Source organism: Sturnira hondurensis, unplaced genomic scaffold, assembly GCF_014824575.4.
Source record: "Sturnira hondurensis isolate 20B ecotype Veracruz unplaced genomic scaffold, ASM1482457v3 Scaffold0008196, whole genome shotgun sequence".
In the NCBI taxonomy this organism is placed as follows: Eukaryota; Metazoa; Chordata; class Mammalia; order Chiroptera; family Phyllostomidae; genus Sturnira; species Sturnira hondurensis.
The window spans coordinates 23,558,269-23,580,968 of NW_028080827.1; the positions used below are offsets into that span (position 1 = coordinate 23,558,269).

Below are 22,700 nucleotides of genomic sequence, written 5' to 3' on the forward strand. Positions count from 1 at the left end.
TCCTTTGGATGCCTTCTCTGATGCGTGTAAGAAAAGTTATGACTTTTTTCTTGTTGTTAAGATGAGAGTTATATGCTCTTGCAGGTTTCTACATGTTAAGTGGAAACAGGTCCTGAGGTATACCTATTTGACAACTTTCTATTACCAAAGACGAGCACTTACTGACCTGCAAACTCTTATTGTTCAGCATATAAACATGTTTAATTAGTTTTTTAAAGAAGCATAGCTTGGGGAGTAAACTCCAGGAATTTCGGGGAAACAGCTGAGGGAAAATTTCAACACAATGGCTGGAAGCAATGGACCCAGGATGTTTATCTTCCAGCAGTTGAGGCAGGAGAGAGTGAAAGGATCTGACTCAGATGAGATGTTATGTAAAATGAATGTATGCACGGCAAACAAGTCTTACAGAGGGTCTGGGGACACAGAGCAAAACTACAACCACTTCAGGGTAGAGAGGGCTCTTGAAACTCTCAAAAATGAGAGGATTCCCTGAATCATGAAAGATTACAGAAATATTTAGAACTAATTCAACACTGAGCTGTTAATTCTTGACACATCAATCCTTGTTTCCTACCTTTTCTTAATTCCTATTTTTGTGTAACTTTTCTTCTAACTCTGTGAATTACCCAAAACAGTCAGCCCTCCATATCCATGGATTTTGCATCCATGGAATCAACCAACCACGGATCAAAAATATTTTCTTAAAAACCCAGAAAGTCCCAAAAAACAACACTTGTCTTTGCCACATGCCAAGCACTATGCTGAACGCACATGAATGAAGTGATGTGTAGGCATACCCGGCTATAGCGTATATGCAAATTATGTACAGTTAACTATGTCATTGTATACACAGGACTTCAGCATCCTCGGATTTTGGTATCCAAGGGGAGGGGATCCTAGAACCAATCCCTCTCAGATACCAAGGGATGACTGTATTCCAATTTGCTTAAGTTAACCAGGGTTGAATTTGTGTTGCTTGAAACCAAGGAAACCCAACTGAAACAGAGAATGTAGTTCCAGTAGAGGCCATGACCGAGGCCAAAGAAACCTTTGAAGCCTGAAATCCAGATACTTTTTAAAAATTATTTAAAAAAACATGTATTAATAACTGTCAAAATTGTACAATGACTAATTCATTTCATGTTTCTTTGTGCTTATAGTTAATTAGCATTTTCTAATGGTTAGGCTGACAATGTTTTACCCCTACAAGCTATATCTAGAGTTCACTCTCATATCTCCCATGTTAGAAATAAAAACAGGGGGGTGAAGAGTAATGGTGGAAAGAAGGGGGAGGGATTAGCCAAAGAACACGTATGAATGAGCCATGGACACGAACAACAGTATGGGGACTGACTGTGGGAGTGGGGGTGGGCTGGGTTGGGCAGAAGAAGGCAAAGGGGTAAAAATTGGAATAACAGTAATAAAATAAACAGTAATAATTAAAAAATGAGATTGAACTAAAATAATACACATTACATGGGATGAGAAAAATCAGGGGAGGGAGGGACGGGGTACTAGAGTAACAAATGACCTATGTTACAATGAAACATATGCATTTATTGAAATTTAGCTCTTTATAATTTTTTCATTCCAGTTATGAAAGTGATTTGTACTAGGCAAACCATATGTGGAGAAAATTTCAAGTACAAGATATACCAAGTAGATATAACAAGAAGTACAGAGAAGCAGAACATAGGATGGTCTCAACAAATCTCAAAAAACACACAGAGCAAAAATGAAACAAACAACTGCTACAAACAGATAAGCACGACACGTGTTGTCTGAATGAAAAAAATTTTTGGTTAATCTTGCCCTGTTGTTATATAAAAGAGGCCCGATGGCCCAGGGAGATCAACTGGTTTGTCCAAAGCGTACAAAGGCAGATTTCACACATGATTCAGAAGAGGGAACCTCTCTCTCTTTTTTTTTGAGGAGAATGACAGAACAGTAATTCTTATCAACCAAATTTAGCAATATGACTTATAGAAATAAAAGGTTTAATATTCTCTTTTACATATACATTTTATACATGAGAATTATTATATATAATTGTCATATACTCTATTATATAATGTGATTCTCTCCATATAGAATATATAATATACTAACACAATATATATTATATTGTGATATGTATAATATATCTCACTCTGAGTCTTTGTTAGGGTTATCTATTACTTTTTAAAAATGTTATAGAAAGAATTTATAACAAAAGATAAGGTTGTGTCCAGATAGTAATCAAGATTAGACCACCCAATATTTAATATCCAAGATTTTTTGAAAGACTGAGTAGAACCAGAAATTTCAAGCAGCCCACTCTGCCATTGGCTAGTTTAACACAGGGTTACTCAACCTTGGCATTACTGACACGTGGACAGGATAAGCCCTTGCTGTGGGAGGCTGTCCAATGTGTTACAGGGTGTTTAGCGGCATCCCTGGCCGCTACTCACTAGATGTTGGTAACACCCCTAAATCAAAAATGTCTCTTGACGTTGCCAAAAATCCCCTAGGGGCAAAACTGCTCCCCGGAGAAGAAACACTAATTTTAACATCATGATAGCAAACAAATACAACTGCTAGTTATATGATTCCATTGTGGAGTCATCTGTGATTAAACTAGAGTTACATTTATATTTTAGTTCAAAATGTAAGAGGCTAGAACTAAAGTAAGTTAATTATAGCAGTTTCTGTCCAGAGCTGAGCTGTCCAATACAGTAGTTACTCGCCACACGTTGCTGCTGAGCACTTGAAATGTGGCTACTCCAAAGTGAGATGTGCAGTAAGTATAAAATATGCACTTGATATGAAAAAAATATAAAATATTTAATTTTATGTAAACTGAACTATTTGGGGTATACTTTGTGAAATATATTATTAAAATTAATTTCACCTGTGGCTACTAGAAAATTCTAAATTACATACATGGCTCACATTATATTTCTGTTGAAAAGTACTTGCTTAGAAGCCTTAAATAATTTAGTATTGTTTTTTAATGAAAAAAAATTCTTAAGTCTATCAAGTCAAGAAGACTTTGGAAAGCTTTCCACAGCCTTATTAAATTAGCTCACTTCTGAGCATCATAACTCTTTATTATCATGCCTAAATGACTTTTCTGCTTTAAATACATTCCTCCTCTCCCAGTTCTTTATTCTCATTTTAATCGGCTCTTTCCTTACTGCTGATTTATCTTCATGTTGTTCTTTATTGCTCTCCTGAACATCAGTTTCTTTCCTACACTCAGGATCTTTCCTAGCGGGAGGCTGAGACACTGCAGCAGCATCCATCATACGCAGAAAATTGTACGCGGGAAGAGGAGGCTTCCATTCCTGAGCAGGTAAAATTGCTAGAAAAAAGATGCAAACAAGGGTTAAAGATGAACAGATAAGAAAAATCATCCCATAAATGTACTAGAAAATGTTTTATTTAGAAATACATACGAGTAGAAAGGAAGACTTTATCCATTTTATTAAGCAAAACTATTTTTTACTACATTGTTTACAAAACTTGATGTATTTCTCATTATTATTTTTATTTTTATATTTGTAAGCTATTATACTCCAAATAAAAGTAGTATAAATAGGAAGAAAGCAAAAGGTCTCCTGCCAATTAATCTTACTGAGGTTTCAGAAGACACCACTATGTTTACGAGATTACCACACAAACAGGTGTAAGTTAAAATGAGAAAGTTTCCTGCTTCCCTCCCTGCCGCTGTCTTTCTCCCAGAACACTGGGACTGCTTCTTACGAATCACTCAAAAAAACCACAAAAAACAAAAAACGTTTTGGCCCATACATATTTACTTATTATCTAGACAAGTATTTCCTAACATTTTAAAGCATTTTCTGCTTTTGACACTTTTAAATCTGTTGTACACACTTCATGAAAACAAGTTCATGTTATAAAAATAATTACAGATGGGGATAATTAAAAATTGCTATGGAGTCAACTGTATTATAAACAGATACAGACTGAATAATTTCTTAGGTGGGCTTCATAGCAATGAGCTTTAACACTACTTTAAAACATTGGTCATCAGAAAAAGAAAACTGATTTAGGCTTAATGTGATGACAATATATATTTTAACATTTGTATGAGATAAATTAGCTAACTTTTCTCCATTTAGTAGACCAATTTTACAAAAGAATTTTAGAGTTTAGTTGCCCATTTAAAATATTTTTGAGACATAAATGATATAAGGAGTTATGCCAAGGAAACCTTTTAAAAATAAATTTCAGTGATATAATGTTACATGAAAAAATGAAGTGGTACCTGAAAAAAAAGTCCATAAAATACAAACTTAAGCATTTCTCATAAATCAACTAAATATCTTTAAAAGCTTAGAAAATTTACTTAAATTCTAAGTTCCTAGAGTAGATTAAAGCTGCACAAATGCACATTAAGTGTGTCTATACTCACTGACATATAATTTTTTTACTCACTGAATTACATAAAATCCTAGAACCTGGACCATCAGCGGGATATTAAGTGTAGGCTACCCCTGTAATAGATGTTTCAAATTACTGTTGCCAGGTTAGCAGATATAAAAGTGACAGATAATACTGTTTTCTTGAATATAATGATTAGGAAGGAAGAATAACTGTAGTTTGCAATATGCAAATACAGTATCTTTATTAAAGATATTAAAGTATCTTTATGAAAAGTTCAACTTAAAGCATAGCACATATTTAGCAGTATTTTAAAAAGTAAACACTGTACCTTAGTGGTCTGAAATGAAAATAAAATGCCTAAAAGTGGGTATCACAATTTTGCTAATTATTTGCTGAGGGGACAATGCAAAGGTGTTAATACTTTCACTTGTAAATAAAACTGTACTCTCATTATATATGGATAATAGGTACATTATTATTAAATTAGAAGTGACAGTAATAGCCTGACATTTACTGAGCATTTACTATATATCAGACATTATCCATTTGATCCTTACAAACTCCATGAGGTAAGGACAATTAATATCCCAATTTTATAGATGAGGAAACCAAGGCCTAAAAAGGTTAGAGAACTTGACCGAAGTGTTAATTTCAAATAGAAGCAACCAGTGGTCTCAATTTCACAGAAACTAAGACATGCAGCAAGCAAGGGGAGGCAGACACCAGTGGCATCTTTACAGATTCAGGCTGCTCCAAGAGTAGCTGCAAGACCCCCTGCCCCGCCCAGACCCCTGCTCCCAGAGAGTGGTGAGGGCAGTTCCTGGCAGCACAGAAGACAGGACTCAGTACAGACGATATGGCTCATTTTGCTTCTTCCTGCTGCGGAGGCTGCAGGAGTAACTTAATAATTGGAGCACTGAGACAAAGAAATAATGGAAACCCCCCAAAGAGTAAGTTGGCAAAGGCATTCACGAACAAAATTGCAATGGGAGATACACCAGTCTCTCGGGAAACTTAGAAGAATAAATCTGAGTCTTTCTTCTTGGTAATGACTTGAATTGAGGAATCAAAGCCCCTTGGGTAGGCTCTTTGTAGGAAAGGATCTTTACATGAATTGTGGTAATACTTTAAATTTTATACTTTACAAAGTGCTTTTGCACACATAATTTTATATGATTTTTTAAAATAATTTTTTGACATAAAGTAGGAATTATTAATCTCATTTTATAGTTTTAGAGGAAAAAAAAGAGGACTTGCCTACAGACACACAGTAATTAAGGAAGCTTCATCATAAGCTCAGGTTTGTGTGTTTTTAAATATCACCACTTCCCCTGGCTGGTGTGGCTCAGAGGATTGAGCACTACCCTGTGAATCAAAGGGTCACCAGTTTGATTCCCAGTCAGGGCACATGCCTGGGTTGTGGGCCAGGTCCCCATTGGTAGCATGCAAGAGGCAACCACACATTGATGTTTTTCTCCCTCTCTCCCACCCTTCACCTCTAAAAATAAATAAATAAAATCTTAAAGAGAAAAAAACAAAAAAATCACCTCTTTTTTTAAAGCAATTCCATTTGTGAGGTACCCTGGCCCTAGCTACATATAATCCTATTTGACTGCCCTGGCTGGCGTGGCTCAGAGGATTGAGTGCCAGCCTGCAAACCAAGGGTCACTTATTTGATTCCCAGGCAGGACACATGCTTGGGTTGCAGTCTGGGTCCCAAGTCAGGGTTGCATGTGAGAGGCAACCACACATAGATGTTTCTCTCCCTCTCTTTCTCCTTCCCTTCCCCTCTTTCTAAATATAAGTAAATAAATAATTTAAAAATTAAAAATAAAAATAAAGTATGTCCACAATTTTTTTTTAAAATCCTATATGACTCAGTCAGAGTCCATGGGGCCTCAGTGTCCTGGTAGCTGTATGACAACAGTCCTCTGATTTTTTGCAATAGCAATGTAGACTGAGAAGTGAGCACAGACTACCAGAAGAGTTCAAGAGCTACCGTGGAAAGGACCCCTATACTCTGCAGGTACAATGAATAAGTCAGAAATGAGTAATAACCACATAAAGGCCTCCTTCTAGATTATGACTTACACAAGACAATTTAATGAATGTTTTATATTTCCTACAAAAATATTAAAACTAAAGTTATCTCAGGAAATTGACTTTAAAATATCATCTAAAACTACCCAGCATAGCCGAATGATTGTGGAAATGCAGAACAAAGTTGGAGGAATCAAATCTCCCAATTTAAAACCTACTTCAAAGCTGCAGTATTGAAGACAGTGTGGTAACATCAGAAGGCACCTGAGTATCAGACAGGTATAAAACACATACGTCAACTCAGAACAGCATCATTCATAATATTCAAAAGCTGAATACAACCCAAATGCCCTAACAAAAGGGCATATATCCATACAATGGAATATTTCATCCATAAAAAGGAATGAACTCTTGATTCATGTATAACATGGATGATCCTTGAAAACCTATGGTGATTTCATTTATATGAAATGTCCAGGTCAGGCAAATCCATAAAGACAAATTAGTGGTTGTCAGGAAGTCGGAGGAGAGAAGAATGGGGAGTGAGTGCTAATGGGTCCAGGATTTCTTTCTGGAGTAATAAAAATAGTATAGGATTCAACAGTAATAATGTTTGCACAGCCTTGCAAATATACTAAAAACCAATGAATTGTAGGCTTTTAAAGGGGGAATTTTATGGTATGTGAATTATATTTCAACATAAAAACCATCTACAGGATATTTGGACGTAGTAATTTAGTTAAACTACCTAATTTAACAGAAATGAAGCAGGCCACTTGGGAAGAACAGGTGTGCTACAATGGCTGACACAAAATAAATTCAAGTACCTAATTAAATATAAACAAATATGCACAACAGTATATTTACACTATGCATGCTGGCTGAGAGACTACACAACACTGGAGTCTGTATACCACAACTTTGTGCATATACACATATACATATATATTCACATATACAGACACACCCCTTATTTTAGGATCCTATCATGGAGTGGTGCCAAAATACTATTATAATGTCTGATACATAATAACAAAATCCTTGGATAGTACCTTAGGAAACCTTTCATTACAGCAAATTTCACACTATTTTCCCAATATACTAATGATCTACGTTATTACAAGTTAACTTATTTAAATTATAGCAACAGTCCTGTTGTTGCCATAATTTTATATAAATTAAGATATATGTCCATCCCACAAGTATAAATTCACATTTTAGACAAGTAGAAACTATCTCATGTCATAAACCAGCATCATAAATCCTAAGCCAACATCTATTTTCTTGTGGTCCAGGAATGTAAGAGATCCAGGTGGAATCCAAGCTTACTCATTTACTAGTTAATTATATTGACTTTTAACTAGTTACTTAACTCTTTTACAGATAATAATACTTCATATGACTTGTGAGAATTAAATGAGCTAAGACAATACACTTAAATAACAGCATTGTGCTAGACATCTAGTAAGCACTCAAAAAATGTTACCTATTACTATTAAATTTAATACAAACATACTTAATTTTTGTGGGTAACAATACCTACCACTACTTAGAAGATTGTCCCATGCTATCAGCATATTAATAATATTTAGGAAACTTACAAACATTACAATTCAACTAATTCTAGTGTTCATTAGCTACCATCCAGGTTTAAAAATCTATAAAACAAAATACATAATTATGTACATTAAACAAAAGAGAAAACTTACTGATAGGATGTTCTAGTCCTGATTCTAATTTCTTAAGCCACAATAGAAGGTTTTGTTCAGTTATAGCCTGGTCTGAAGGAAATGCAAATACTTGGCCACCTGAATGCAGATTCACCACAGTAAGAAGAGGAAGGGGAGGTAAAACATCAAAATACGCTTGCAAGATTCTTCTCCCCACAGGAGTGTTCTTTCTACAAAAGACAGCAATTGAACATGCTAAATAAAATTTCTTTCTATAACACTACAATGAAAATAATAATTTGTAGAATATTAACTTTTTAAAATATTTTATTTTAATTGCTGTTCAGTACAGTTTTCTATTTTTTCCTCCATCCCAGCCCATCCCCCAAATATTAATCTTTAAGTATAGTATCAACACAGTAAATTTATTTTATGAAAAGATGTCCTAAAAACCATGAGGTCTGTAACTATGTTATTAGTAATCAGAGCCTTAAAAACTTTCTTTTAATATGGGGCATTGTTTTCTTTTCTTTTTCCTTTTTTTTAAAGAGAGGGGGAGGGACAGAGAAAGAGAGAGAGAAACATCCATCTGTTGCCTCTCACACACCCTCTAACCCCTGACTGAGGACCAAACCCACAGCCTAGGTACGTGCCCTGATAGGAATCAAACCAGCAACCTTGCACTTTGTGGGACGACGCCCAATCAGTTTAGCACACCAGTCAGGACTTAATGAGAGTTTTAATAAAAAACAGGCATAGTCCAAAGATTTGACAATTTCAACTTAACGTAATCAATAGATTCCTTCTCAAGTTTAGCCAAGTATCTCATCACAGCAGTTGAAAAATTATATGGTTACAAACTATAAAATACCAGGATACTTGTAATAAATACTTCTTTTTCCAGATAAAAGTGTCCTTCCTCAGGAAAAAAGAAGATTAACTTTAAATTAAAAAGATTTTTAAATTATATTTATACAAGGAAACCGTAAGTTTAAAATAGTTTTCCTAATATAGCACATTCTAGATAATAAAAAATACTCCTGTACTCTAAGATACTCAAAGGAATAATTACCTAAAAAAATCTGTCTCCAGCAGTAGGTTGTAGTATAGAGAACTCTTCAACAGCAAAAATGTACAGTGCCCCATTTTTGTAATTTTTCAAATGAGACAAAAATAAAATGTCTTTTATCAAATGAATTTGAAGAATGGATAGTGTGTATATATGTGAACTGTATTCACAAACATTTAATGTCACACATGCCATCTAGGACACACACCAGGAAATACTATTTGTGAATGCACCGAAAACTTCTGTAACTTTTGGGCTGCATTTCAAAAATATAGCAGTAAAAAAAAGAAACTGAAGAAAAATGCCAAATACCACAGTGTTTATATTTCTGTATTTGCCAACATTTTCTCAATGGACATCAATTGCTTTTAAAATCAGAAAAATTATTGTTTTTAAAAATTTACTGTATAACAACAAAAGCAAAGGCAACATAAACAAAAATAAACAAGCAGGACTACATCAAAAAAAGCTTCTGCACAGCACAGGAAACCAACAAAATGAAAAGGGAACCTTCAGGATAGGAGAAAATATTTGTAGAACACATATGGTAAGATATTTTGGAGTAAGATCCAAAATAACTGAAAAACTCATACAACATAACCAAAGAACCCCCAAACAATCCAATTTAATAATGGGCAGAATTGATTAAACATTTTTGCAAAGAAGACACACAGAGGTCAAAGGGTACATGAAAAGACGCTCAACATCACCAATCATCAGGGCAATGCAAATCAAAGCCATGATGACCTATCACCTTCCACCTGTTAGGATGGCTATTATCAAAAAGACAAGAGATAACAAGTCTTGGTGAGGATATAGAGAAAAGGGAACCCTTATGCACTGTTGGTAGGAATGTAAGTTGGTGAAATGGCACAGTATGAAGGTCCCTCAAATAATTAAAAATAGATTAATTGAAAAACTAGAACTATCCTATGATCCAGCAAGCAATCCAGTTCTGGGTAGTTATCCAAAAAAATAATAAAAGCATGGCACCAAAGAGATATCTCCATATTCAGTGCAGCACTATGAATGAATAAACGTGTGTGGATGTGTTCAAGTACTTACACATACACATACACATATGCACACACATAATGTGTGCCATGAAATGTGTGCTACTCAGCCATGAAAAAGAAGGAAATCTTGCCGTTTGCTACAACATGGATGGAACTTGAGGGTATTATGCTAAATTAAATAAATCAGAGAAACACAAACACTACACGGTACCACTTATATGTGGGGTTGTAAGAAGTCAAACTCATAGGAACAGCAGGTTGCCAGCGACCAAGGTTTGGGAAAATAGGGAGAGGCTGGTGGGAAAGGGTAAACACTCAGCTGTAATAGGGTCTGAAGGTCTAATATCTAATCCGATGACTATAGTTGACAACACTATATTGTATAATAGAAATTTGCTAGGAGAATGGAACTTAAATGTTCTTTCCCTCCCCCCCATTTGTGTGTGTGTGTGTATGTGTGTGTGTGTGTATAAATAGGAGAGGTGATGAATGAATTAATTAACTAGATGGAGGAATCCTTCCACAATGTATACATATATCAAATCATCATAATGTAAATTTGAATGTTACAATTTTGTCAATCATACCTAAATAAAGCTGAAAAATACACAAAAATTATTATAGAATAGAATTAAATTAGAAACAAGGTCATTTTAGAGCATCTAAGAGATACTAAAATATTATGATATATACACTGGTCTCAAAATATTAACTCCAAAAGTAGAGCCAGAGAGTTTTATTTCCTAATAAATGTAATAATTATACATTTTTTACCTTGCAAATATTAAAAGATAAAAATACACTTACAGATTTAACCAGCAGGGGATAACTGAATCCAGGTGTTTCTCCTTCACCACTGCCAACACTGCTGCTGGATACAGAGGGTTTACAATGCCATCACTGAATAAAATAAGCAATGGTTTCTGAAGCCTTAAGTAAGTGGGAAGGTTTTCCACAGTGATTTCTGGCTGTTAAGAAAAGAACAAGGAGAATGACAATGTATAAGCAGAAAATAATGTTCAAATCACTCTTACAATTTTAGTTTTTCAGATATAATCCAAACATTTACCATTTAAGTGATTTGCTATTATGACTAATACCTATAAATTTCAAGAGTACTTTTTATTTAATCCCACTTTATAGTAACAAAGTTATATTCAAAACAAAACTACTATTAGAATTTGAAAATAAACTAACTTAAAAGAGTATCCTATTTTACAATGCTGAGTTTTATCGACAAATAAAATTCTTGTTACATTTTTCTTTAACATAAAATTTTTGAAAAAATATAAACTGAGCTTTAAAGGTATAATCATTTAACATTTATGGTTATTTAAAAAGATCTTATTTTGTTTCAATATTATGACTTCACAGCATAATTAAAATAATCAAAAATATACTAAAATAAAAAGCAGTCTCATTTATTTGGGCTTTAAAATAACAAAAGCTTGTAAGATGAAATATACTCTCTTATTCTTTATTAATTATAAGAGAATATCATTTTATATACTTTTAAAGGGCAATGTATAGCCCTGGCTGGTGTAGCTCAGTGGATTGAGCGCGGGCCTGTGAATAACATGATCGCAGTTCAATTCCCAGTCAGGGCACATGCCTGGGTTGCAGGCTAGTTACCAGCAGGGGACTCACGAGAGGCAACCATACAGTGATATTTCTCTCCTTCTCTCCTTCCCTTCCCCTCTAAAGGTAAATAAATAAATACAATTTAAAACTTTTTTAAAAAATAAAGGGCAATGTATCATTAATAAGAATTATCATTAATGATAAGATGCTCTTATCATTAATAAGAATAAGAGCATCAAACAATGTTAACATATTTAAGATTATAAATAGCAATGACTGACTTCCATCCAAGATGGAGGCGTAGGTTGACACACTGTGCCTCCTCACACAACCAAAATAAGGACAACAATTTAGAAACAAAATTAACAACTAGAACTGACAGAAAATTGAACTATATGGAAGTCTGACAACCAAGGAAATAAAATAGACACATTCATTCAGATTGGTAGGAGGGAGTGGAGTCAGAGTCCAACAGAGAGGGGTCACAGCAAAAAAAGCAGGTTGCAGCAAAAAAAGTGGTGGCACCAGGCACGAAAAACAGCAGCCGACAAACCCTGGGTGTGCAAGACTGCAGCAGGTGGACCCTGGGGGTGCAGGCAGCAGGTGGCAGACCCTGGGCACAGGGTGGCAACGGGCAGACTCCAGCAACACAGCAATTGTGAAGCCAGACACAGTGCACAAGGAGGCTGGCTGACTCAGCAGTCACACATTGAAGAGACCCACAGGGTCCTAGAATGTACAGAAACCCACCAACCCAAGAATCAGCACCAGAAAGGCCCAGTTTGTTTGGGGGAAGTGGTAGAAGGGACTGAAATCTGACAGAGAGTGGAGCAAGCACCATTGTTCCCTCTTGGATCTGCCCCCACATAAAGCATCATAAACCAGCAACTGGGTTGCCCCACCCTGGTTAAGTCATGCATAACAGGCACAACAAGACAAAAAAAATGGCCCAAACGGAAGAACAGATCAAAGCTCCAGAGCAAATACAACTAAACGATGAGGGGATAGCCAACCTATCAGATGCACAGTTCAAAGCACTGGTGACCAGGATGCTCACAGAATTGGTTGAATTTGGTTGCAAATTAGATGAAAAAATGAAGGCTACACTAAGTGAAATGAAGAAAAATGCACAGGGAACCAATAGTGATGGGAAGAAAACTGGGGCTCAAATCACCAGAAGGAAGAAAGAAACAACCAAATAGAAAAGAATGAAGAAACAAGAATTCAAAAAAAAATGAGGGAGGCTTAGGAATCTCCAGGACATCTTCAAATGTTTCACATCCAAATTATAGGGGTCCCAGAAGGGGAAGAGGAAGAGCAACAAGTGGAAAACTTATTTTAACAAATAATAAAGGAGAACTTCCCCAGTCTGGCAAAGGAAATAGACTTCCAGCAAGTCCAGGAAACTCAGAGAGTCCCAAAGAAGTTGGACCCAAGAAGGAACACACCAAGGCACATCATAATTACATTAGCCAAGACTAAAATGAAGGAGAGAATCCTAGAAGCAGCAAGAGATAAGGGGACAGTCACTTCCAAAGGAGTGCCCATCAGACTGTCAGTGGATTTCTCAAAAGAGGCCTTACAGGCAAGAAGGAGCTGGAAAGAAGTATTGCAAGTCATGAAATCCAAAGACCTACAGCCAAGATTGCTTTATCCAGCAAAGCTTTCATTTAGAATGGAAGGACAGATAAAGTGCTTCTCAGATAAAGTCAAGTTCAAGGAATTCATCATCACCAAGCCCTTTTTCTATGAGATGTTAAAGGGACTTCTCTAGGAAAAACAAAATAAAAAGCATGTATAGTAAAATGACAGCAACTCACTATTATTAACAACTACACCTAAAACAAAAACAGAAACAAACTAAGGAAACAACTTGAACAGAAGCAGAACCACAGAAATGGAGATCACATGAAGGGTTAGCAACAGGGGAGTGGGAGAAGGAGAGGGGCAGGAAGTTAAAGAGAATAAGTAGCATAGATGGTAGGTAGAAAATAGACAGGGGGGAGGCAAGAATAATATGGGAAATGTAGAAGCTGAAGAACTTAAGACACATGAACATGAACTAAAGGGGGGCGGAATGTGGGTAGGAGAAGGTGTGCAGGGTGGAGGGGAATGAAGGGGGAAAAAGAGACAACTGTAATAACATAATTAATAAAATATATTTTTTTTAAAAATAGCAATGACCTAAAATATTAACGCCTTTACCATTTTTGATATTTAGTTCCATATCTATTATTCCATCATCTGGATCCACCTGAACTAGATTAAATCATCCTCTATCAGATAAATAATGACCTGCTGACAAATGAAGAAATCAATGAAGAGAAACTGACTTGCTAAAGTCACACAGCTAATAGGAAGAATTGAAACTAGTGTCCAGGCATCCTGCTCATCACCTGCACATTTCATTTGATCACACTAGAAATTCAAATGAACAATTTTATATTTTTCATGGTGCCAACCATTTCTGAACACAGTAATGGTTCATTATCCTCAAACATCAAAATCTGGTATATACTTTTCCCTATTATGTTTTCAAAGGCACTTTCCTTTGCCAATTCTTTTTTTTCCCTTCAAATTCTTTCCCTTTCACACTCAAAATCCTATTGCACACCTTCTCCTTCTATGACCCTTGTCTTAGATCCCTTCTTCTCCAAATTCCCCTATGCTGTCTTTGTGTTAACTATCATCTTTAATCTTCTACATGAGTTATATGCCCTTCCTAAAACTGACAGATTTTATTAAGCTAGCAGGCTTTACAATGAGCAGATTCAAACATCAGGTGACAAGAAGCCACCACTGTTCAATTCAAACATTTATTGACAACTACAAAGTTCAAGATATTATGCTGGGTACAGAATTAAAAAGAAATAAGGCACTTTCCCTGCCCCCAGCAAATGTAGCTGTCAGACGAGATGGGAGAATCACTGTATAGGTATGCTAGCTTCTGGGAATACTGAGAAGATTTTATATCAAATGAGTAAAATGGTTAGGCCTGTTTTAGAAGGATGGGTGACTCCAATAGGAATGTATGAGAGACAGACCAGTGATGGGCTCTGCTCTTTCCATGTCAGGAAAGAAAAACAGAGTTCTGTGAGTTTAGAAGTTAAGGTTAGAAACTCAGATTTAGGAATCATCAGCTGGCATAATGATGGTAGAATTTAACTGTATAAATAAAATTTCCCAAAGAATGAAAACAGCAAAGAAGAAGAAAAGGTTGAGGATGTACTTCAGGAGTGGCCAGAGGGTTGAAGGAGTATCTGGGGAGGACTGAATTACAGAAGCCAGAGGAAAAGAGAATTTTTAAAATAGCAGAGTTAACAGTTTTGTATTTTTTCCCATGCCCTGTACCTTTCCCATTGCTCTCTTTTTTTTCACGGTTAACAGTTTTTATTGCTGAGAAGCTAAGGAGAAACAGAAAAGGTCATCAAATGTGGTAACTGGAAGGTAACCTTTAGCTCTTTGAGTATATAAGAGGCTATAATTGTATGGGTTCCAGCATTCTTCTTTTAAATATATTTTATTGATTATGCTATTACAGTTGTCCCAATTTTTCCCCCTTTACCCCTCTCCACCTAGCACTCCTCATTCCCTCCGGCAATTGCCTCCTTAGTTCATGTCTATGGGTCTTGCATGTAAGTTCTTTGGCTATTACATTTCCTATTCTGTTCTCAAAATGCCCCTGTCTATTCTACACCTACAAATTTGTACTTCTTAACCCCGCACCTTTCCCCCATTCCCCTCTTTCCCCCTCCAAACTAATAACCCCCCAAATGGTCTCCATATCTATGATTCTGTTTCTGTTCTGGTTGTTCCCTTAGTTTTCTTAGATTCAGTTGTTGATAGTTGTGAATTTACTGCCATTTTAATGTTCATAGTTTTGATCTTCTTTTTCTTAAATAAGTCTCTTTAACATTTCATATAAAAATGGCTTGGTGATGATGAACTCCTTTAGCTTTACCTTGTCTGGGAAAGCACTTTATCTGCCCTTAAATTCTAAATGATAACTTTGCTGGGTAGAGCAATCTTGGGTATAGAGGCCTGCTTTTCATGACTTTGAATATTTCTTGCCAATCCCTTCTTGCCAGCAAAGTTTCTTTTGAGAAATCAGCTGACAGTCTCATGGGAACTCCCCTGTAGGTGACTAACAGCTTTTCTCTTGCTGCTTTTAAGATTCTCTTCACCTTTAACCTTTGGCATTTTAATTATGATGTGTCTTAGAGTGGGGTCTCTTTGCATCCATCTTGTGTGGGTCTCTCTTTGTGCTTCCTGCACTTGTATGTCTTTTTCGTTCACCAAATTAGGGAAGTTTTCTTTATTTTTTCAAATAAATTTTCAAATTGTTGCTTTCTCTTCTACTTCTGTCACCCCTATGATTCAAATGTTGGTACATCTTAAGTTGTCCCAGAGGCTCCTTAGCCTATTCTCATTTTTTTGTATTCTTTTTTCTTCTTGCTGTTCTGATTAAATGTTTTTTTTTCTTCCTTACATTCCAAATAATTGGTTTGATTCTTGACTTTATGCACTCCACTATTGGTACTGTAAATTTTTTTTCACATAGTGTAACCTCACTTCTGTCTAGGTCGCTTTTATGCTGTTTAAGTACACACTGAGGTCCTTGAGCCTCCTAATAACCAGTATTTTGAACTCTGCCTCTGATGGATTGCTTATCTCCTTTTTGTCTAGTTCTTTTTCTGAAATTTTATTTTGTTCTTTCATTTGGGCCACATGTCTTTGTCTCCTCATTTTGATAGCTCCCCTTGTCTGTTTCTACATATTAGGTAGGACTGCTTTGACTCCCTGTCTCAGTAGCATGGCCTATTGTAAAAAGTGCACCATTAAGTTGGATAGGGTAGAGCCTTGAGTAATTGCCTAGGTGGGGTCACCTGTGAGAACCAGGTTGCTGGATTCTCCAGTATGGTGTTACCACTCTGTGGCTCTTTGTGGGAGGGCTCAGAAAATGCACAATGGTCACTGCCTAGCCTCTGGAGTTTTGTCTGTGAGGAACCTATCCCCTGGCAGTCACCCCAATGCCAGACACTTTAGTTTCTCCCAATATGCCACTGGCATCCTTCCTGCTGCTACCCCAGTGCTGGAGCCCAGAGGGAGTGAGTCTGCGTAAGTCCCAAGTCCATTGCACGCCCCTTAAGAGGAGAAACCTGAGAATACTGCAGTTTCTCCCACCCCCAACTCCCATTGGTTTTGACTGCCAGAAGTTACGGGGATTATCTTCCTGGTATTGTCACCCTGCTATTGTGACCCTGGGCTAGGTGGTCTGGTATGGGGCTGGGATCCCCCATTCCTGAGGTATCCCTCCAATTTTTATCCACCACATGTAGGTGTGGGACCTCATATTCTGCATCTCCGCCCCTCCTACCTGTCTGGATGAATGTGACTTCTTTAATTCCTTGCTTGTCAGGCTTCCATACAGCTTGATTTTTTGATGTCTCTGGGTGATAGCTGTTTTGTAGTTAAGTTGTAATTTTTACTGTGGTTGTGTGAGGAGATGAGCTATGTTTATCTATGCCTCCATCTTGACTGGAAGTCTGTGGTATTCTTATTCATAGTAAAAGCATACAAAGGAACTTAATGTATTGGAGTTATGTACCAAACACATTTCCTAACAAGTAGTTCTAAGTGTGACAGTCTGGAATATACCACTACTTATATCATTATGGTGTATTTCATTTTGGGGCATTATTTACTTGAGTTAATTTTCAACAGATCCACTAATACAAAAATTTGCTGCCATATAAAAATTTTTACCCTATGGTCACCCACTCTTTCCTATCCAGATGAAAGAACCACAGTCTTTCTAGTACCTTAGTGCAGGCCAAAAGATGAGCTTACTTCTTGCTAGCTATTGCAGTCACTACATGCTTCAGACTTCAACCTCCAATACAGAGAAACTTTAGGAAATTTAATAACCATTTGAGGGCTTTTTAATTTATGGAAAGGTCATAAACTAAAAGCAAAATAATTTTTATTATAGCTTTTCAAGTATTTAGTACAACACTACAAACCAAAACATTGTACTGAAACACAGCCACATTGCTTATCATGTTTGCCTAAACTATAAACAGATTTTGATAGTTAAGTTTTCCCTAAGTTTCTCTGCCTTAATGATTATAATCTTAAAGAAAAAAAAGATACTAATTTTTATCTATCAGTTAGGCAAAAAGAGCAAAATGACATGAATCTTCTGTCAGGCAAAACAGTAAGTATCAGAAGCCTTAAAAAATGTGACTATCCTTTATAATAGCAATTAAAATTCTAGGAATTCACCATAAGTATGTAATCACGGAAACACCTAAACATTATCTATAAGGATGATCCCTGAGTAAAACAACAAATTAAAAACAACTTAAATATTCCTCAATAGAAAACTAATTAAATAAATTGTTTTTAATATGACAGAATATTAAAAAACCAATATGGCTGCCCTGACTGGTATGGCCCAGTGGATTGAGTACCAGCCTACAAAGTGAAAGGTCCCCAGTTCAATTCCCAGTCAGGGCACATGGCTGGGTGCAGGCCGGGTCCCCAGCTGGGGGCATGTGAGAGGCAACCAATTAATGTATCACTCACACATTGATCTTTCTCTCCTTCTCTTTCGCCTTCTCCTTCCCTTCTCTCTAAAAATAAATAAATATATATTTATTTATTTAAATAATATATATATATTTATTTATATAAATACACACACACACGTAATTTTTTGAAGGTTGGGGTAATATATCCCCAAATTTAAACTTGGTTAAAGAGGTTGATTCTAATTTTCTTCTTTATAGTTTTTTTATATTATCTGGAAAAAAACAGTTAAGGGCTTATAATAATCCCAACAATATTATATGATGTATTTGCTAAAGAAATATTTAACAACATGTTATTAAACAAAAAACTGTAACTTTAGTAAATAATTTAGAAAACTACATCTTAAAATATTAATACTTTAATTAACTATAACCTTTAACTTTAATTGAAGGAGAGCAGAGCAGTGAGGAACATAACTAAGGTGACAAAAAGATTTAATAATTAAAACTACAGTCATTTATTTTATCCTGAAATGTAATGTTATTTAGATCATCATGACAACTAAAAACAAGATATTTGTTCAGTATTCATATCTGATAGAAGTGTGCCTTATGTTAATTTATGATTGGAGAAAGGCATAAACTTATAATAATCTAGTTACATTTCATATAAATACAAAACAAGTGAAATCAAGAAATGCAGATTACATCTTGAGCCCCTGAATCCACTATTATACAAAGCATTGAAAAAGGCCTTTGTTCATAAATTGGTATATTGATCTAAAACTGAATAAATAATAAAAACATTAGCTGAATGTTTACCAGGGGCCAAACACTGAATACAAATCTCATTTCTTACAATAACACTCTGCAGCACTACTATCACCTACATTTTACACTTTGAAAAGTGAGACAGCAAGAAGTTAACATACTGCTGGTGAGGAATCAAGCAGGGATCTGAAATTGAGAAGACTGACTCCATTTGCTTTATGCCAAGTTTGAACCTAGATTAAGTACTTCAACTGGCCATCAGCCACACTAGTCTCAGCAATAAAAATAATCCAAAGGCATGTAAACTTCTGGCAGTAGACTAGAGAAGCTTATGCATAATGACTAAATAAGAAAACAGAGCAACCCAATGAATCTTCAGCTCACAAACACCATGCCCTATGCCAATGAAAGCTGGAAAATCACAGATTAAAATAAACTACCTTTAACTGATTTAGATATCCTTATTTCAAATAACATCCTTATTACAAAATATACTCACAAATGTTTCCAGTAATGCATTTGTTATTATTTGAACCATTTCTTGCACATGGGTGTTAGCTAATGGAATGCTCTCTACTTTGCCTTCTCTGTGTCTGGCAAGCAGCAGGGCTGGAAGAGTTGCAGTATATTTATTTGACCTATGGAGAAAGATGTATTTAAATTTTTCAACTAAACTATAGTAAGTCATCAAAAACATAAACAATGAGGCCAAGAGGCTACATGAAAGGCAACAAATGGGAAGCCCTGTATTACCAAGGAAAAAATGAACAAAATTTACATAGAAATATATCTTCTGTAGCCTTGACAACCTACATTAAAAGAAACAGAAAATAATCTACCCAGATTTTTTTCTAGACAATTTACTCACCAAGATAATGTCTAAATAGGATTAGGAACACACTGAATAGTTCTCAACTTTCTGAACTATTCACCATATGCTAAGCATGGAGATGGGCATTCATTAGAAACCTACTATTTGTAGGCACTATGACAAGTGCTTTTAGTTATATTTTCATTTAACCCTAAGAACAGCCCTATAAAGTAGCCACTACCACCTCCATCTTACAGAAGAGGAAACCAGGACTCAGAGAGTGATAAACAGCTGAGAGAGAATTCAAGCTGAGGTACTCCAGATACAGTCTGTGCTTTCTCCATTGAAACAGAGCTCAAGCTTGCTCCCTCCTGTCACTACTTTTGCTAAACTAAACGTAACAGGAACAAATATTTTGTGTGAAATTACCAGTGATATAGTCGCATTCATACTGTGTAAAAACTTAATTCATGTTAAAACAAAGTATAGGCATTATAACACTATGAGCACTGGTAGAGAGGCCTGTTTTCAGATCACCTGCAAAACCCTCTTGTTTGACCAGTGGATTATAAACAAAACATACCCTGAAAATGACTCACCTTGCTTTTTGGACCATAGTTAAACGCACAAAGAAAGCAGAGAAGACCGTGGGTAACTTTATATGTGTCAGGTGAACAGGTCTCATATTTCCTAAAGATCTGAAGTTCAGCACTTTTTATTTATTTATTTTTTATATTTATTTATTTATTTCTCTTTAGAGGGGAAGGGAAGGAGAGAGGGAGAGAAATATCAATGTATGGTTGCCTCTGGTGTGTCCCCTACTGGGAACTGGCCTGCAACCCAGGCATGTGCCCTGACTGGGAATTGAACTGTGATTGTGTGGTTCACAGGCCCGCGCTCAATCCACTGAGCTATGCCAGCCAGGTGGAGTTCAGCACTTTTAAAAAATTACTGATTTCATGGGTAGAACAGGAGCTTGATCATCAAGAGCATATGTCACCAGTGTTCAGCATAAAAAATTTAAGTTCAGAAACCACTATTAGAAATATTACAGTCAGAAGTTAAGAAAGATAAACCACTGGGCTTAACAACGTCACTTGCACCTGAAAATGAGCCATTATGCAGAATGTGATAACCCCTAAATTTTCACTTCAGTCCTTCATTCTGCAGCAGCTAATAATATATTTGGTAGTTCACAGAAGCCCCGAATTCTACAAATAGAGCAACTTAAGTGGCTTTAAAAAGCCACTATTAGAGTATGTTAACAGTAATTTAAAATCAGGTAGAACTATCAGGTATAGTTCCATCAATTAAAACTGTGAAAGAAATCTGGAAAAACTTTGATTTTTATAAATATCTTGGAGGCAAATCAAAATCCAGACACCCAGGAAGTAAAATCCTCCACGCTAAAAAATATGACAACTCTAAAGAATCAAAACTGCAGGTAATTGAACCCAAAGAGAAAAGTTTTTTATAGGAAGATGAAATAATATGAATCCAAGGCTGCCCCTTTGGGGGAGCTAGCCTGAAGTAAAAGAATACCTAAAAATTCTAAATAGCCAGGTGGTACTTCCCATATCTTCCTAGAAGAAAATTAAAAACTGTTGTGTTGCTGCCCTATCTTCTTCGTCAACTGTGTAAAGACAAGCAATGTATAATTTTGCAAGCTTCTTCCTCCCTAAAATTAGAACACCAATAAACTTACAGTATCAAAACATCTTCTTCAGAATAAATTCCAGTGGTAACATATCCTTTAAGCAATTTTCCTGCTTCAGTGAAATGTTCTTTTGCTAAAAATACACAGATGAGACAAAAAATGAAATCTTTAAAAGTATGTGTGCTATTCAACTGATGAACAGATTTATAAATGACAGTGATTTGTTATTCATTAATTATAAATATTTGAATGTAGACCTCATATAACTTAGTAGTTCTAAAATAAATGTGTACTGTTTTATGACATTTGATTACAGAAATGTAAATTGATGCAATGCAACAATGATTCTCTAAAAAATGTACTCTAAATTTATAAGATTTATAGCATTCTAATCATACAAATTTACTGGATAAATATTTTTTGCTTTTTTCAATATATTCCTAAAGCAGAATAAACAGAGACAGCTACCCTGTACATAGCCAGGGAATAGAAGCAAATATGTGAAACAATATACACATTATCCATTATAATCACACAATCTAAAAGAACCTATTTGCATAACCAGTAATAGGAGACTGGAAATTGTAGTCCTCTTAACAGAATCTGTGTTAGAGTTCTGCAATTAGGGGGGGATTTGTGTCTTTTTTTATTTCCTGTATTTTCTGTAATCTTTGTTATTTTTAAACCTTGATTAATTTGTTTTTTCTTATTTGTTAGGCTATTTAAAATTAAAGCTATTATGTCTATAGATTTCTGAATATATTTTCATAAATAACAGCATATTCTGGATCATGTTAATGAGTATCTGATAACCAAGAAGCAAGTCTGAATTAAAAAGTTGTAAACTAATGAGAAACTAAAGTTGTAAACTAAAGAGTGGAGGTGGACTTACACAAGTGACATATTCTTTCCAAATGGAGGCCAAATGATAGCTCAGCCTGCTACTATCATTTAGTTCAGAGTAGTTCAAATGCAAAACAACAATGAAAGATTTGAGTCATAAAGCACCTAGCAAGTTGGATATGCTGAACTCAAAAGATCTGTACCTTAGCATACAACACTATATTCAGGATATAAGCACCAACACTGTTAACATCAGTTAACCACAAGATCATTTTCTTTAAAAAATGATGCATACTTTCCACAAGATTTAGAAACACTGT

The 22,700-nt window shown here is 35.5% G+C and overlaps 1 protein-coding gene across 1 annotated transcript in view; it reads right to left on the reverse strand.

The window, feature by feature from the left end:
- Positions 1-1,536: 1,536 nt before the first annotated feature.
- The window catches only part of TXNDC16 (thioredoxin domain containing 16), a 78,158-nt gene continuing 56,994 nt past the window's right edge, over positions 1,537-22,700 (reverse strand). Inside the window, exons 16-20 of the mRNA XM_037054312.1 lie at positions 21,586-21,670; positions 19,569-19,707; positions 10,992-11,152; positions 8,139-8,329; positions 1,537-3,343 (exon numbers count right to left, since the gene is read on the reverse strand). Coding sequence (XP_036910207.1) covers positions 3,078-3,343; positions 8,139-8,329; positions 10,992-11,152; positions 19,569-19,707; positions 21,586-21,670 — 842 coding nt within the window. The 3' untranslated portion in view covers positions 1,537-3,077. The remainder of the gene's footprint in view (positions 3,344-8,138; positions 8,330-10,991; positions 11,153-19,568; positions 19,708-21,585; positions 21,671-22,700) is intronic.